At 38.8% G+C, this 17,760-nt stretch overlaps 1 protein-coding gene across 7 annotated transcripts in view; it reads left to right on the top strand.

Moving 5' to 3' along the window:
- Positions 1-17,760, top strand: part of EPB41L4B (erythrocyte membrane protein band 4.1 like 4B) — a 167,151-nt gene that overhangs the window by 141,795 nt on the left and 7,596 nt on the right. For 6 of the 7 annotated variants that reach the window (XM_041714660.2, XM_041714659.2, XM_030265772.4 and 3 more), the window contains one exon: positions 14,874-14,942. The exons of the other annotated variant lie outside the window; for it this stretch is intronic. In XM_041714660.2, coding sequence (XP_041570594.2) covers positions 14,874-14,942 — 69 coding nt within the window. The remainder of the gene's footprint in view (positions 1-14,873; positions 14,943-17,760) is intronic. 7 annotated transcript variants of the gene reach the window in all.

The raw sequence follows: 17,760 nt of genomic DNA, 5'->3' as shown, positions 1-17,760 counted from the left end.
TGAGCTACATACTGAAGAAAAAATAGGACTCTTGAAACCTGGGTGATATATTTCAGAATTAGGACCTTTCTTCTTTTACATCTTCATCACAACAACAACAACAAGTTTCTTAGTATAAGATAATTGGATGTAATAAGTATATAATAGATTCAAAGTGGAATATTAAAAATGCTATTTTCCAAGTCAGCTTCTCAATTGCACACTCAAACTTATATGCAATGGCCAATTATAAGCAAAAGAATTTGCAAAACAGTTTGTCTGTTACACATAGAAATAAGAAGGATAAATAGCAGCGAGCAGGATGTCAAATGCACATTTATTCCCAGTTTCAAGTTCATGCCTTTTAACTCCATATTAAACAAAGATAAAGCAAAGAACAGCAATTGCTAAGGCAAACAACATCAATACAAAAAACTTACAGCAACAGGCAATAAATCTAGTTCCATGTGAACTCAAGGAATACTCTAAATTTACTCATATTGTAAAGGATCATTCTTTTCTGCCACAAGAAAAAGGCACCAGCTGGATGAGAACACATTGCAAAGGGGTGCACTCTAAGGCTCAAACTGACCACGACACATTTGACTGGGGATTTGCAGGAAGTGTGCTTGGGGTCCATCCAGCACAAGGCTCCTGGGAGCACACAGCTTGAATTAAGCAGATGCAGGTTACCTGTGCATCATTCAGGTTATATAAGGCATGTCAGTAACTAGGGATGGGACTTAGAACATTTTAGAACAATCATAGTCTTTGGGCAACCAGATAAATGGGTGAATACATAAAGAATTATAAATAGGACTTGTGACTAATATGTAGCTCTGCAAAGTACAGGGTTTTATTGGTGGATGCCAGTTCCATAAGCAGTCTCTTGAATTACTAACATGCAAGATAACTGAGTGTCAGGCTCAGAGACAGCCCCTTGAATCTTAGTTTAAAAGTTACTAAATTACCTAAAACTCTTTTACTGCTATTTAGGGATTTGCTATTTATAGATCTTCTCCCAATCATCCATTATAGAAGCAGTCAGTGCAGAAAAAAAAAAAAGAATTCTAAAAGGTGAACTGCAAGCTTCTACATTTACTTTTTGTTTTTCCTCTGTTTTAAGGAATTTAAATTCATTGGCTCAATATATTTTCCCCCTGTTATCTGTATGCTGAGCAGAACAACTTGGTTCACTATAGATATATGACAGATGATTCAACACTTCTCTATTTCTTTAAATAATTTAAAGTGAATTCTCAAAAAATAAAAAGATCCACAAAGTGAAATCCATTGCTGACTTAGCACCTGTGGACCCCATGACAAATTGGATATGATGTGTATATGAGAAAGAAAAGCTTCCAAAAACAGGGAAAGGTGTCAAACAGAAAAAAGACAGGCATGTAGCATATAATTCAGTTCTTTTAAATAATCAATGGTCCACTGGCTAACATTTTCAAAAACTTGAGATGAAGGTAAGGTCAGAAGACAGTTTGGATCAAGAGGGCAGAATCTTTTCCCTGGAGAGATTATAGATTCTGCCATGTGCAATTACTTTTTGGTCACCTTTTTTGCTTTTTCATATGCTGTACTAACCATTTTCTGGCATTCCATGCCCCTGCTTTATGTTTATAGAAATTATAAAATGTGCAAATGCCTATCAGTAAATCTGGTTTCTGCCAGATCATGCAAGCAGAGCTGGTCCTGGAACTTAAGACTTTGGCTGGGCTCTATAGCAGGGCTGAGCAGATGGGATCTCATTTGAGAAGATATTTACACCAGAAAACTGGAGGATCCTGTACAACCTGTGTGCCTGCAGAGAGACAGAACCAGAAAATGCTGTGTAGCTAATGTGAGATGCTTGCACAGTGATGGGATGTGTGCTGTGCCTGTACGATGGGTGGTTCAGTGGCCATTTCCAGACTTGCCTATGAAGCTGGAGGACTGAGGTTGTGGTGTCACAGCTGCACATGTAGATGGGTGCTGGATGGTTTAATCTGTTCCATCTTAGTGAGGCTGAACATTAACCCTAAAAATAAAATTACTTAGCTTTAAGTCAAATAATCTATGAAACCCCAGGGTTTCATAGATGGCTCTCCTGAGGACTGTAGGAGTGATAAAGTACATTTGCAAGCAGTGTAGTTTCTGGAATAGTACTCCAAAAGGAAGTACTGTGGTTGTTGAAATTACTGTAAAGTTTGATCAATTTATAGGAGATGTTATAGGATGTGCTTGACTGCAGTAATGGTGACCTGAGGCCAACTGACAGGTAAAGTACAGGGAGTCTGCTCCCTGATGATGGAGAGCATCTGCCGAACACCACAGACAGGGCACTCCAAGATGATCTGTGTGCTTCTCTTTTTTGTACAATTAGTGCACTAATCATTTTTAGTCCAGAGCTTTTCTCAGTACCTCTGTAGTGATACAGATTGACACAAATTCCGCAGTGTTTAGGAAGTGCAGAAAACTTGACGGTCATGAACATTATTGAAGCTTAAAAAAAGAAAAAAAAAAAAGAAAAAAAGAAGAAAACTGCCTGAAATCCCTTTCTCCTGCCTCCTCAGGAAAAGAAAAAAAAAAAAAAAAGGATCATTCCATGCCAGTGGCAGCTTTCTCTTTTGCTTGAAATCAACATCAGAGTAAGTGAAAAGAATAAAGTAAATGCAAGCAAACAGATTTTAAACCAGCTGGCATCTACCTCCTACAGCAAGCAGAGAAGGCAAATCTTTAATAAAGCTTTTATAACCTGTGAATTGTTGTAAATCAGGATTGATATGTTCAATCATACTTTTGCTCAGCATCTTTTTTATTTAAGATTATTGCTTTACTTGTAAAGCAAATAGATTCCATGTTCTGAGCAGCAGTAAGCAGGTGTACCATTTGCCTAAGAAGAATAAAAGTGAACAATACATAGACAATGCTTTTCAGACATAAAGTATAAAGCATCATCTTTTTGTACTGGTTGAGTCTCCTGTTCCACTCTACAATAATCAATGTGATACAGGAATGCTCAGCTTCTGTGAAAAAATTGAAGACAGATATATCTTTTTACATTTGCTCTCAATGAGAAAAGTACAGTGATGAAGCTATTATATCACAAAGACTTTTGATAAAGGAATATTGATCACCCTTCTTTTGACCTGAGAAGTACATTATTCCTTTTGTCTCAGCAGCTGCAAAGTTCCTAGTTTCTCTTCCTCATTGTGATTAGTAACAATTGCATTTAGACTTCAGTGAGTAACTACTGTGTGTTTGTTTTCTTTCCAGACATCTAATGAATTGATATATGTATAATTCAAATTCACATTTTTTCCAGTGTGATAACAAGTGTGATACTAACAGCTTGGCTGTTCTGTGAAATTTCAATTGAATGTCTCCAGGCCTCAGCAGAAAATGGGAACATCTGCTTTCTGAACAGTTTTTTGACTGGCTGAGTGACTCAACTTGTAAAACCAGCAAAAAGATCAAGTAAACTTTCTTTTTATTTGCCACACAATTGAATAATCAGAACTGATAGGAAATACTTTTTTTCTTCTTTGATTAAGGTAAAATCTGGTTGTCTACATTTTCCTTTCAAAAGCCTGTATTGGAATATATCCTGAACTGAATGTCAGAGAGTAGTAAGATGGGTAGATAGAAAGATCAGGCCAATTTGAAATTAAATAGTGGTTCATTTTCAAGTAATGTTGGGTTATTAATTTCAATGAAATCACGTTTCCAACCAAAATGTCACTTCTGAATTAGGCACTAAAACTGGACTGACAAAGTGCTGATTGAAGCCTTTTAAAATTTACTTTTTAAATATAGAGAAAATTGAATTAGCACTACTTCTTTTGTAACACATTCAGTTTGAAAAAATGGCATTTTCTGATGATAATTCCTAAGCAGTAGCAGTCCTTTTTGATGAACCACAATTGGTAACTAAGTGACCAGAGATTTTCTCCTATCTGGCCTATTGTTTCTGTTATTCACAACATGGTGTAAATTCTCTACTGAAGCATAGTAGAGAATTAAACAGCATACTGTTTAATTTTATGTAGTCTGTCTACTAGCAAGCAAAACCAAAACAGAAATACAATCATTGATTTGTGAGATTTACATCCAGACAGATCACTTGCTGTGACTTTATACAAAGCCTAGTACAAATCTTATAACTCAGAGGAATGGCAGTAGCAGAATAACCAGTAAGTCAAACTGATAAAATTGAAGTTTTTATAAACCTCAGCACATCTATGGTAATTCTATGGTTCTGTGCCTTGTCTCAGATATTGCAGAAGAAGAAATAATCATAGAAGAAAATTGTGATTTAATTGTGGGAGAAAGAAAACAGGAGTTCCCTAATTCTAACTTGTTAGTTATCATGGTAACTGGATTGCAAACCAATGGACTCAGTAGGAAGGGCTCCCTTCTGTTCATATCCCTTATATCACCCTTTGAATAAATAAGCTAAACTGTTTTGACCTGAGGAAGAAAAATTCTACAGAGGTATTTATTCTATACAACCATCTTAAGCCTGATTAATAGAAAACAGTTCTTGAATACTTCTCAGAATTATTCCTTGGAACTTGTCCACAAAACCATCACTGTGGAAGAACTATGGATTTATGGCTTGCTTTATGGTATGGCATTCTTCTCATTTTCAGCAAACAAAGACCAAATGCCCCTACTCTCTAGGAGATACAGCCAGTGAGGTCAGGAAAGAAAACCTCTATAAAATTCATTTAGCAAGTTAATGTTATTTATTGATCCTTTGTCAAAAGGTTGACTAGAATCTTGCAAGTGCTCCAGTGTTGTGGAATGTCATCTGGCCTCTTCTGGCCAAGTACCAGATATTGCCAGGATGGATTGTGATGAAGGAGCTGGCCCTGCCATCTGGCATACACAGCCAGCCATGTGCACATGCTCTGCTGAGAGCCCTGTTGGCAGTGCTGGAGATGGGAAGTCATGTGCCAAGCACAGTGGGCCTCCGACCGCCTGAATTTGTGCACAATTTGGCACTCATTTCATGCTGCATCTAGGTTGAGCAAACTGTCAAAATTTATCACCACGAAGTTCCAGTGCTCACATGCAGGTAGAATCCATGTGTTTGCATCAGTGGCTGAGCTGCCCAGACTTCAAACAAAGCTAGTTCTCTTCAAAATATACGTGGTCAGGAGAGCTCGCGTTTGTGTGTGACTCTAAAGCAATTTTGCCCTTCAGATCTCTCATGCCTTGCTGCTACTGGTTTGGAGAAAGGGTTGAAGAAACTGTGCTTTCTCTTTTCTTCCCTATCAAGAGCAGGGGTGGTGAAGCAGCATGGATAAAGATTTTTCTGTACATCTGCAGTGTGGCTCAGGTTGGGCATATTCCTGCACCAGGAACAGTTAGTTCCCAAGCCCATAGAAAGCACACTCAAAAAGTGCCAGGCATAGGATTGCAAAAGAAACCCCAAAACCAAACCAAAAACCAAAACCCAACAATAAATCAGAATGGCACCCTGCTCTTAGCCTCCCCCGAGAAAAGAGAGTATCCTGGATCTTGGCCTGCAGCTATCCCTGAAAAAATTTAAAAGTAAGCACTGTAAGCCCCCTCATCATTCCCAAGTTATGAAGCTGACTGGACCAATTTTTTGCTCCTTTTACATTAGAAGACTTCATGGTTTTTCTGAATTGAAGGAGTAAGCTATATCTGCTCAGGGACCACAACATCAGCAGAGGTTGCCAGACAACAGTGTTTTCACCTCATCCATCAGCACATGGTGCAGAGAAGGGGTCTTCTCTTCCAACACAGTGGTCTTCGAAACATGCCTCACAGGAAATTTTCAGGCCCAGTTTGGCTTGCCTGTGAGCTCCTGTTGGGATGGGCAGGAAGTATGTGACTAGGGACCAGGATCTGCTTGAGGCATTTTATTCATAGTGTATTTCTTCCCTTGAGGAGGTGCCACAAGCAGATCTCTGGGGACAGGACTGCTATTTTTTGGCCTCTCTCTCATTTCCATTTTACTTTTCCTGCTCCCTGCAACATTATAATGTTTTTCAGTTGCCTTCACAGAGATGTTTTTAATAATGGATCCTCTCAATCCTTTGCTCAAAAAACAAAATACGGAGAAGCAGAGCTCTGCTCAAATGAGAACAAGCCTTCTGGCATTGAAACTGCTGTCATTCCTGGGCCAAGCAGAAGAGTTCTGTACTTGTGCTCTTGGTCCAAAGGAGATATTTCTTTCCTAATTAAGGATGGGCAAGAGTGAGTTATGTGCTAATAGCCCTAATTGATTTGGATTATCCCTTGGCTAGGACTAATCTCTTTAGCCATGGGACAGACCTGAGTGCGGTGTCTCAGACTGGGAGACTGGCTTTTAGGGTAGTATCCCACAGACACAGAGACTTCTGATGTATTTCATGGTGTTGAATTGGCATAGTATTACAATGCAGGTGTTTGAATCTGTATATGCCTAATGAGCTCTTGTGTTTGAACACAACTAGAATTTACTTGCAGTCAAGACAGAAACTTTGTGTTTATTTAATGCTTGATGGCTGGCAATATGAATGATTCATAGTCAAGGGAATGAGGTTAAGAGTAAATAAGTTTTTATTTATAACATTTATCACAAAACATTTACTAGATATGGGATTGAATTTGTTCATGCACGTATCTTAAACCAAGCAACACATTGGTTTCTATTATACTTTCTACTATGGACTTTCAGCTTCTACTCCAGCTGGTCTTGTTGATAGGATCAAATAGTTCTGTATCCACTACATTTAAAGAAGCAATACTCTGCTTCCTTGATGCATGTTGGAAAAGGTGACATATTATGATGGGAAATTATTATTGTCTTATAGAAGCTTAATTCAGAGTAGATGTTTAGAGTAGTGAGACAGCTGCAGCACAGCAGTCAACACTCTTATGTGTACTTGAGATCATAACTTGTGAGAGGTCACCAGACTTTGTAGGCACATGCACAGATTAAGGCTGTGGTAGTACCTGGGACTGGTCACATGCTGAAGTTGAAAATACACTCAAGTGTTCTTCTGTATAGATTTATAAATAGTGCACCAGTTTGTAATTTTAACTTTTTCTGCAGCTCCACTAACTTTAATCTACCTGTGCTATTCTTTTCCTTTATAATAATGAACTGTGTAAACTCCTGGGGATTTATCAGAGCTCAATAGCCCAGAAAAATAGGACAGAAAATTGGTGCAAAGTATTTCTTACTATCTTGACATTCAAGGAGAATGTGATGGGTTGAGTTTCTATATGCTTAAGGACTTTCAGCCAGCTTTTGCTCTTACACAAGTAGAGATTGATTACACTAGAGAGACAAACTGTTTGTTTGTGTTGGACTAAGGTCAAGCAGTACACTATTTATGCCAATGTGTCATGCACTTTTCAAGAGAGGAATGTGATCCTGAGGGTTCTAGAAAAGGGCAGGTGTGTTACATGGTTATTAATCAGCCTTTGTGGGAATGTTCCTGGATTCAAAGTGTCCGTGTTAATAAGTATTGACTAACTAACAGTTACTGGGTGATGAGCCATCAGTGTCTATACTTAGGTGTGGTGAGGGGTGAGTTTTTCCATCTGGTACAAAATGCAGTCTGCTTGCTGGCAGTGAAATTGGGAAGTAATGTCTTACCTGGGGCACTCTCAACCAGAAGGAATCACAACACTCATTTCCTCCTCTTCATGTTATCCACCTTTAGTGACTTTCTTCTGTGAAAACAGCCTCCATCGGCAGAGATGCTACTTGATTTTGTTGGCTAAGCACGTGGTTTAGCACCTGCCACTGGATCACCGTTGATTTTATTGGTAAAAGCCAAGGGATAAAAAAGGTAACTTTGCATTAGCTGTACCAGAAATGCAACTAATGTAGCAACTATTGGAGAGCAACCATATACCATGGGTAATTACTGCTTTCTGGTTTTGCTTCTTTTCTCTGTTTTAAACAAAGACCAAGCAAGTCTTTAGTCTGCATTTTAGCCAACCCACCAAGACTGTGACATCATTTTGCCTTGCCACATTTTCCTCAGGGGATGGTGACTGGGCTGACAGCCCACTCTGTGATTATGTTCTGCTTAAGCTTGCTCGCCTTCACAGCACCAACAAAAGAGTACTGAAAATCCTGAAGACTGTGAGAGCACGGACACTGTCTTGTTTTGTCGAATCTGAATTGTTCTTATTCTGTATTCTTTTGAAGAATATATTCTCAAAAATATTCACAAGGCAAAGTTATGTCCTAAAAATTATCCAGGACATGCATTTTCTTCCAATGTGCTGTAGAGATGCTGGACTGATTTAATACCACTATTACCGTCATCCCTCATGCTCTCCCAATACCTTTTAAATCCCATAATTACAGTTCTTATAGTGCAAATCTAGAGTCCTTGATCCCTAAAGATAGCATAAGAAAAATACTAGCACCAACCAAATTTGTAGGGCTGTCATAAATTGTTACAGAAGCTGACATGAAGATTCAGGATTATATCCAGAGCATCTTAACTACTGTGATTTAGGTAGACCAGCTTGCAAATAGTGTAGTTTATATTGCAGCCACAAACTACTATGTATAAAGTATCTGTGAAATGCTATAACTGCAGCAAATCCAAGCTTTAGCAGAGACAGAACCTTCTACATCTTCTACTCCCATGAGCTCCCTTGACAACTGTTTGGGAGACAGAAGTCACTGGAGCACAGTCAAGGAGCCACGTAGCCACCTCCTGACAATGCCTCTGTGTTAGGAAGGCTTGCACAGTGTCCCTCTAAGAGGGAGGAAGATACCTGATGGACAGGAAAGTACAAGCAGCTGGTGAGACATCAAGGAAGCTGTGTCTGCTGCCAGGTCATGTTTCAGGACAGGTGGACTCAGCCTGCAGCAAGGTCCAAAGAAGGGCCAGTGTACATCAGTGAGCAAAGGAATGGCAAGTTCACCTTTTGAGGGGGCCCTAAGAGAACTTGTCTCATCAAAGATACTGTGGAATGAACATGGGGCTGTCAAAGTAGAGCTCTTTCAGTTTACCAGAAGGAACTGAGCAGTACCTCTGATGAGGAGGACTCTGTACTGCAGTACAGCAGTCCTGTGGAAATTCACACCAAATCAGATGAGTCAAAGACTTGGGTTCACTTATGTGGTCCTTAGGAATCAATGAATATTCTTGTATTCCTTGAACTCCAGACTCCCCTAGTTTTTTGCAAGATGAGTAAGGGAGACCCAAATACCAGATGGAGCTATGAGAGAGATTTTCCAGTGTTGTCTCCTCAGTGACAGGGCAGGGATGTTCTGGACACGTAGCTTCTTCCTCCCTGGTGGCTTATGCAGAAAACTTCTCATTTGGTGCCTCGGGGTGTTTTCAACAGGACATTTCTGCAGAAGTGCTCTCTTTAATGAGTGTGAACAAAATCTGTCTGCTGACACCAACACCTGGATATCAATTCAAAAACTAGAAAAAATCCTGCATCCCATGAAAAGAACGTGGCCTGTGATGCAACATGTGTGGGATTTGCAGCAAGTACAGTTCACAGGGCATAAAGTTTACACTTTTTCCAAGACTAATGAGTCAATAGTATTGCCGGTTTATGTTTCTGTACTGTTGCAAGTTTGCTGCACTGTTTTGGTCTGATTTTCACCTTGTGTCTGCTGGCAGTGATTGTGCCTACCTGTCCTGCTGGTTATGTTGCCACACGAGAAGGACATGAACTGGAGTTGACATAATCCGAGTATTTGATCATTTGAGCCTGAAACTGCTCCCACCCAAAAGAATTTGTTTATCCCTGTAGATATTGCATGGTAAAAAATACCAGAAACTCTTTGGGTTTTTACATTTTCTGCCTTAGTATTCATTTCAGCCGCTGAAATGATAGCAGACAAGGAGCTTTACTGAAAAATTGTGGACCCTGGAATCTTCACTCTGGTTTTGGAAACCAGGCCTAATGGTTAACTGGTATTTTTTAAGTCATGTCACATGACAGGGACATGCTAGTGCAATATCCTCCAGACATCTCAGCTGATATCCTTTTCTAATTTGATGAGTAGAAACAAGATTCTGTGCTGTATAGATATGAAGGTATTCAAATTACATTGTGTATTTTGAAATAAAGCATGACAGAATATTCCTCTGGTTCTATGTGTACCCTAAGGGCCTTATTTATGACACTGCTTCAGGTGTTAGCAGCTCTGCCTCTTCTTGCTGCAATGCATGGGAATCCAGTGAAGTGTTTGGACTAAAGTCTGTCTTCCATCTGGTCAGTATATAAAGTGACAGTGCAAACCCACTGAGATCACATGTCCTCACCATAGTGGCACAAATGCCTCCGGTCAGGGTGCAGGGGATGGCAGTGAAGCAGTGTCAACAGCAGAAAATGTTACTGGACCTTTGTGGAAGGATAATTGTACCAGGGCAGTGATATTCCAAAGGCAAGGGAACATATCCAAATTAAGCCACTTCTCCTAAAAGTAGCACTTTTTTTGGCAAAGCAAGGACATTTGTAATATTCCCTTCTGATAGAAATACCAAAATAGCTGATTTTATATCAATTAACTCAACAAAAGTTCTATTTCTTTATCTCCTTCTATTTCCATTTGTTTATATGAGAAAGTTACTTTTTTTTTTTTCCTTCTAACTCATCTAAAAAGTGTTTCAGGAACATGCAATTGTTTTTACTGAGATTTGAAATTTCATCCAGAAGAACTCTTTGCACAAATGCAAAGATAAGGAGAAGATTCTTGTCTTTTTGTCCTTTTTCTTCTTTCACTGTTCTTCATTCTCCCTTGCTATATAAATATCAAGGAAAATCAGTCCTGTTAATTATTTCTGGCTGTGTCAAAGAGTCCTCCAAGATATTGGAGGAATCCACTCCAATGGACAGCAGTAATGCAATAAGAATATTTGAGTACTAGCAGAAAATTATCCACAGAGGAACAAATTGCTTTTTTTCCCCCCACAAAAATCAATGGGACTTTTATCTGACTGGTTTTCAGACTTTTCACCTTAAAGATTACAAGATTACTCAACCATTGTACTTCTCTTGAGACTATGCCAATACTTTTTTTTTTTTTTTTTTTTTTTTTTTTTTTAAATGAGAGTCAACTGTTCTTTTAAGCTTAGTAAATTCTCAACTTGCCAAGCTAAATATTCCAGGCAAGGAGCTACTTGTACAAAGTAGTCCTGCTATGATAATGCACCCTGACCTTTCAAGCAAGGGGCATTTCAGGTTATGAAACAAGCCCTGAGCATGTGAGATGCTGCTGGAATGCCAGCCTTCACTCCCATTTCATGCCATGCCCCTGCAACCTGACAGTGTCTCATGGGGCCTGCCTTAAAGGTTGTTTTATGCTGTGACTTTGGCTGCAAGACTGCTGGCACTCCTACACATAGAGCAAGTGTGCTTGAAATCAAGTTTTGTACTTAAAAGCCTGTCTGTGCTGTTAAGGAGGGCACAGCTCTAACATCTTTTTGCTCACGCTATTTCCGTAGCCTCTGTGACACCAGTTAGTCCCATTTGCTCTTGTGGAAGAGCCTGACTGTACCAGAAAATGCCCATCTGAGTAATGTGGGGGAGACTGCTGCTCCATCTTCCGCGACAGGAATTGTGCCCAACTGTGAACTTTAAAGATGTTACTTGTTTTGTTTCATACCAAAGCAGACAGCAAACCTCACTGTGATCTATAGGCAATCCATGCACTGACAGCTACTGTGTTTTACTTCTCTGAGCAGCTAGAGTTCAGCTTCATGAGACCAACCTGTCCATGGAACTGCCCACTTCCTCTTCCCTCTTCTTTTTCCCTTTGTGTGTTCCATCCCAGGTAAAACCTGGCAGCTGCTGAGAGCCTCCAGATGCTGGAGGAACTGCAGATGCTGGAGGAACTTTGAAGTCGGTGGTAGAGTTGGCTCTGCCCTTCTTCTGTTCTCAGTTCCCAGGTGGCATCTTTCAACTGATGCTGCCATGACAAGGAGAAGAAAGCACCCTGGAAAAGTCAAGAGTCTGCTTCTTCCATGTGAGTTAGGAGATATTTAAAGGTATGCTATGTCTTCCTCCTAGGACAGGGAGAGAGGCTTTGTGGGGAAGGCATAACATTTAGATTCTGGTCAGGGAGTTGTTTTGCTTTCTGAGATACTCTGAGATTTTTGACTTCACACAATAAACTCAACTCCAATGCAAGGGTAAGGAAGAGACTCACCCGTGATGCTGCTTTCCTTGTGTGGTGGGGTCGGAATCACAGGCTTTTCTTCCCCCTTCCAGGTCCTGGCAACTGCTACTGCTGGCCATGGTGAACATGCAGGAAAGTTAGGTCAAAGTAGGTGAAGTATATTCCTGGCTGAAGAGACCTTTCAAATGTCTAAATCAAGTTTCACATAAACCAATTTTTAAAGTGATGTGTTCCACACTACTGTCTCCTCATCCTGCATATCCTCTTTCTGAACAATATTCTTGAATATATTTTTTTATGCTATTGTATGGATTAGGATGTTGTACCAACTTCCTGCCCAGAAGAGCCAAGGCATTAATAGATAAGAATTTCTTGCCAATGCTAAAGAGGCAACAACAGTGTTGTCTCTGCCTTGTCTATGGAAACTGGCAACAATAATTTAATCAAGGCCTGAGCCAAACCAATAAACTCTGTTGTACCTTTCAAGTAACAGCGGCCTGTTCTCAGAGGCAAAAAATATGGAAGAAAGAATAAATACTAAAAGCAAAGTGGGATGGTTTGTTTGTGACTCTTAAATTGAACACAGGTATGGGTTTTTTCCCCCTCTGCTCCCTAATTTCTCTTTCCACTTTGTTTAAAAGGCCAGAATTTGAGGGGTTTATAATCCAGGGACCTTTTCACTTGTCAACATCGTCCTATTCTAAAGATTAAAACAGGACAACACACTCAGGGGGGGACTCACACTGATAACTAAACCAGATTAACCATTTCTTGCCCTGTTTTGATACATAGGTAGGCCTCATGCACATCCACAGATTGAAGTGCTGGTTTTGCAAGAGGGTATTCTGCATGGCTGTGGGTCACAGCATGTGATCAGGCTAACTCCTCTTATGTGCCTCTGCTCCCAAATCTCAGTGGACTCTCCAGTATTCTGCATAATTTTTCTTTCCTGTGTTCAGTAACTGCTTCATTTCCTTAATGAGACTAACCAGCAAAATTGGAAAGATTTTAGCTGTGGGATATCAAACTTAGAAGGCACGTGAGCAACCAACTTCCCATCCCTGTTTGTCTTTGGCTCAAAGCTTTTATTTGTAACTGAGTACCTGTGTATTTTGTACTGTAACGTCATATTGTAAACCCTTCATAACCTGAGAATGTCAGCCTGGACTCATGGGTATTTGCTGTCTCTCAAAAGAGTGAGATATGCTACAGCTGTCCAGATTTGGCTCTGGGTATAATGTAAAATAACAAATTTGTGAGGGTTATTTTGTCAGTCTAATGAGTTAGGTTCAATCAGCAATACAGCAGACACAGATACACTTTGCTAGCAAACATGAATATAGGATTGTAAAAGGACTGTGAGACTTCTTTAATAAATTTGCATGGAAAATTGTGATTTGAAATAATTTCTCCTTCGCAGAGTTGTTAGCTCATTTATGCCTGTGTAATTGATTTACAAACACCTTTACTCTGTTAAAAAGGTATTTACATGCTTGACAGTATCTTTGCTATCCATACTCCTCATGTGTAAGAAGCCTGACAATTAATGCTAAGCTTATTTCCACATGTTTGCAGAAGCAAGCCCACAGATAGCTGTTAATTTCCCTTGGTACCCTTACGAGCCAATATGTTTCTGCTATTTTATTTGCAAAATAAACACTGTACATTTACTTAATTATATTTGATGTCATAATTCCAGGTTTTTCTTTGGCCTACAGGGGCTCAGGGCCCTCAAGGTAGCTTTCCTCATTATTAGACAACAGTTGTATAGCTGTAGTTAGTAAATTGTGATTGAAGGCATGAATAACAAAACAATTAACAGCAGTTCCTATAATAAAGTGAAAAACACACCTTTACAGTGAAAAATGTAATTTTCCAAAGGGAAAGCATGAAGTGCAGTTAAAAATTCAAATGTTTATTTGCTATTTTGTCCTCTCTGAATGAATGAATAATAATGTCTGCGTTCTAAAAAGGAAAATAATGATAAACAGCATTCACAATGAAGTGGGACAGAGATTGTTGCTACTTTTTATATCTTTTTAATTTCAGCTAATGTTTAAAACTACTTTAAGGGCAGAAGTGACTTCCAGCAGGGTCTAGTCACACCAGTGACTATATCCTCATGGACCAAGCCCTCTTGGCAGATGGATATGTTGGTCTCTCTCCTCTTTGTTTCCATGCACTTTTCCAAAAACCTCCAAGGGTCATCCTTTATCCACAGCCCTCTACTCAACACAGGGCATCCTAGCTGCCTGAAACAAACAGTTTTCCCCATGTTTTTTTAATGCATGATTTTCTTTTGATCCCACCTTGTGTGATTGTTTGTCTTCTGTAGCAACTGTGTAAGTGAAAATTTGGAAGTCTAAAAATATTTAAAGCACAAGTTCCTTACCATAGTTCCTGTACAGCAAAATTTGCTACTGCACTTCATATTACATATCTTAAAATGTAGTACTGGCTGAAAAAAATCACATAATAATTCTGGTGACAGAATTGGAAGATATATTGTGTGCAACCAGCTCTGTATTTGCTCAACATATTTAATTACATGGTAAAATTAATTTATCAAGTTTTCATATTTATGCTTTGACTATTCATCATCAGGTTTCTGTGTGCATTTTTGGAAGGGTCTTTTTTGGGTCTGGTCCAAGCACTGCTGAACTGCTCTGATTTGTTTGATATGTCACTGTAGTTGCAATGCTTTGCTGCTTTTTTTTTTCTTTTGCATTTTTATGCTCTGAAAGTAACATCTTTTTCTTTATCTTTTTTAAAGATAAAGACATTCCCTGCTGATACATCTAATCCTTTTTTCGATCCCTTTACAACAGTACCACAGTTTTCTGTAAGTAGAACATGCAAATAAAAAACTGTGTTTTAACACAATTCCAACTGATTTTTTTAAGTGTCAGAAATCTATGCACTAAGCAGTCCTCAAAAAATTAAAAAGATAAATTCTAAGTTGAAATTAAGAATATGAAACAATTCAATAGTCCTATTATACAAAATGTTGTCTGCATTCAGACATTGCTGCTTACTAGACAGAGGACTAAAACTTAAAGGACAAGGTTCACCACTAATGAAGTCAGTCCCAAAATATTGTTCATTTCAGGACTGCAGAGGACACTGGTGAAGCTCCATAACATCTTTACAGGGAGCAGTAAAGGAATGGGAAGATTTAGTCCTCTGTCCAGCAATTGCATGGCCTCCTGCCTGAAACCGCCTGCTGTGCCATCACAAAGAGGGCCCTGATTTTATTGACTGTACAGCTGAACTTTAAAGAATTATAGTTAGTGTGTGAATGACTACAATGGTATCCTTGTACAAACTCTCATGTTTACTCAAGAATTTGAATCCAATATTGAACTTCATTGTAAAATTTTCACAGAAGATGTGACTTAGGGATTTTGGTGAGATAAACTACATGCAAATGGAAAACAATTATCTGACAATTTAAAAAGTAAATATGATAGAAATCTTGCTTTGGTGGCAGAGGCATTATCTAATAAGTATGATTTTAAAAGTATGACCAAATTAATTACTCTTTAAGAAACATTATGCTTATAAACTCCATGTAAAATGACTTATAATTTTAAAGTTACATTTGCAAAATTAAGCATTTCAGGCTTTGACCTTAAATTTTACTGGTTGCAGCAATCTATATCTGGCATATAATCCAAGATAAGTAACTCCATTCACTGTTGGGTCATGTGAAGGTTCTGTCTGTATTTAATGATTTAAAGAAAGAGGCTTTTCTTTCACAATAAAACTTATCATGTGCTTTTATGTAAATGTGTTTTTTTCTCCAAATAGGTACTTTAAAACCAGAGTTAGTTAGCCTTCCCAAGCTGTGTAAGTGCCACAGTTGAGCTCTAATTAAATGCATTTGAAAGTACACAGGAATTTCACATCAGTGTTTCATTATATCAGCCAAGTCCAGACCGTAAAATTGTGATAAAAACTCACCCAAAGTTACAGTGCTTGTATTTTTCATAGTACTCCTTTATCTAAGCAAAATTATGCACCCTCCAAAATAGCTTTCCCACTAATTAGTATTGCTTGTTAAACATTATTTTTGTCTCTGACAGTTAGGATGAAAGCAAAATTTAGGAGGGCTATATAACATATATTTTCATAATATGGGGTGTCAGAACTCTTAAATATAAACAGAAGGTATACCGATATACTTACCCACAGAAATTTCCATATTGTAGAAAATGGCTATTTCATGGCAAATTCAAATGTTGAATTTTTGTTGTGTACTGTCCAGAGAAAAGAAGTAAAGCAAAATTCAAACTAAGTTTTCTGAAATCCCATCTTCTTCCTATAGATTTCCATTTCCCTGGACAGGGTGGAGAGAAAAACTGAGATCACAAATATTTAAAATACCATTGCAATAAAAACTGAATTATGCATGATCCACCATGTGATCCTGTACATTCATTTTAGTGAGTTAAGTACAAATATCTGTGGTGAGCAAGCAGCTACCCATGAGACTGCACAGAGATGGGAAAACAATTAGGAGACTTAGGTGGCTTTGGTCCTGTGTTTCCCAGCCCTCTGTCCCAGCCCAAAGGGAGGTGTCTCTCCACAGCAGCATTTTAGATCATCCCGGTGCACTGCTGAGGGCTTGAAGAAAGCTACAGCACAGGCAGGAGCTGTAAGGGAAGGGGTAGCTAGGAGTTGCAGGCAGATCTAACTCTGAATGCTCTCCAGTCACATGCAGACCCAGATGGTATTGTTTGGTATTTGTTTTCTTTTTTTTTTTTTCCTTTTTCCTGTCTTTGCTTCCCCTTACCCTTCACTCCCCCCCCCCCCTCCCCAAACTTGGAAGAAAACATTGGAATGTTATTAAGCAGGAAAAGGATTATGTATAGTGATGTTTGGAAGGCTTTACCTTTCATGTACAGCTTCAGATTTGGTGGTGTATATGCAGTTGTGTTGATTTGATCAGATGAAAAATTAGATGACTTGGTTACCTGTAATTTTTATATATAAGCTTCAACCCAGGAACTCTGAATTTCAGAGATTTCCATAGAAAAATGGCAGACATGATGGCCATATTCTCAGGCATGTTAGCCACATAGATTTAAATTAATGAAATTTTATCTGTTTAGACTAGTTAAATATTTGGCTTAAGCATATTGTGCAATCAGACATATATCTAAAAAAGATGCTTTGGATATCTACTGTAAAATAATCACCCAGAGCAAACACACTATGGGACTCAAGGCAATTCTTCAGCAAGTGAAGTTTGTCATCACTCTGCTGATTTCAGTGAGGCTGGGAGAATGTGCATCAGCTTCAGAGTGGTGTCTTCTTCTCATGCCATAGAGTAAGATCTGGCAGTCCTCGGAGCACAGGGACACCAAATTTCATACCCCTGCAGTTCGTAAGGTTGAGTTTTAAAATTTGAATTACAGAGAATTTGAATAGGTCCTGTTAGCCATTATTTACACAGAGGATAGTTTCTTTAGTTGATTTTCCGTTTTTCCATTTTACTATTTTTGTGAAATTAATGGAATTCCTTTTGCTTCAGAGGTTATTTTGGATCATTAGAGAGGTGTTTAAACATGTTAAAAAGTGACAATAAGCAAGCAAACCTAACACAGCCCAGGAAAGCCTGGGATCAAATAGTTTTCCTGCTGTTTAAACTAAGTTTG

The sequence above is a fragment of the Taeniopygia guttata genome, chromosome 2 (genome assembly GCF_048771995.1).
Source record: "Taeniopygia guttata chromosome 2, bTaeGut7.mat, whole genome shotgun sequence".
NCBI lineage: Eukaryota > Metazoa > Chordata > Aves > Passeriformes > Estrildidae > Taeniopygia > Taeniopygia guttata.
This window is presented reverse-complemented; position numbering and strand designations above follow the sequence as displayed.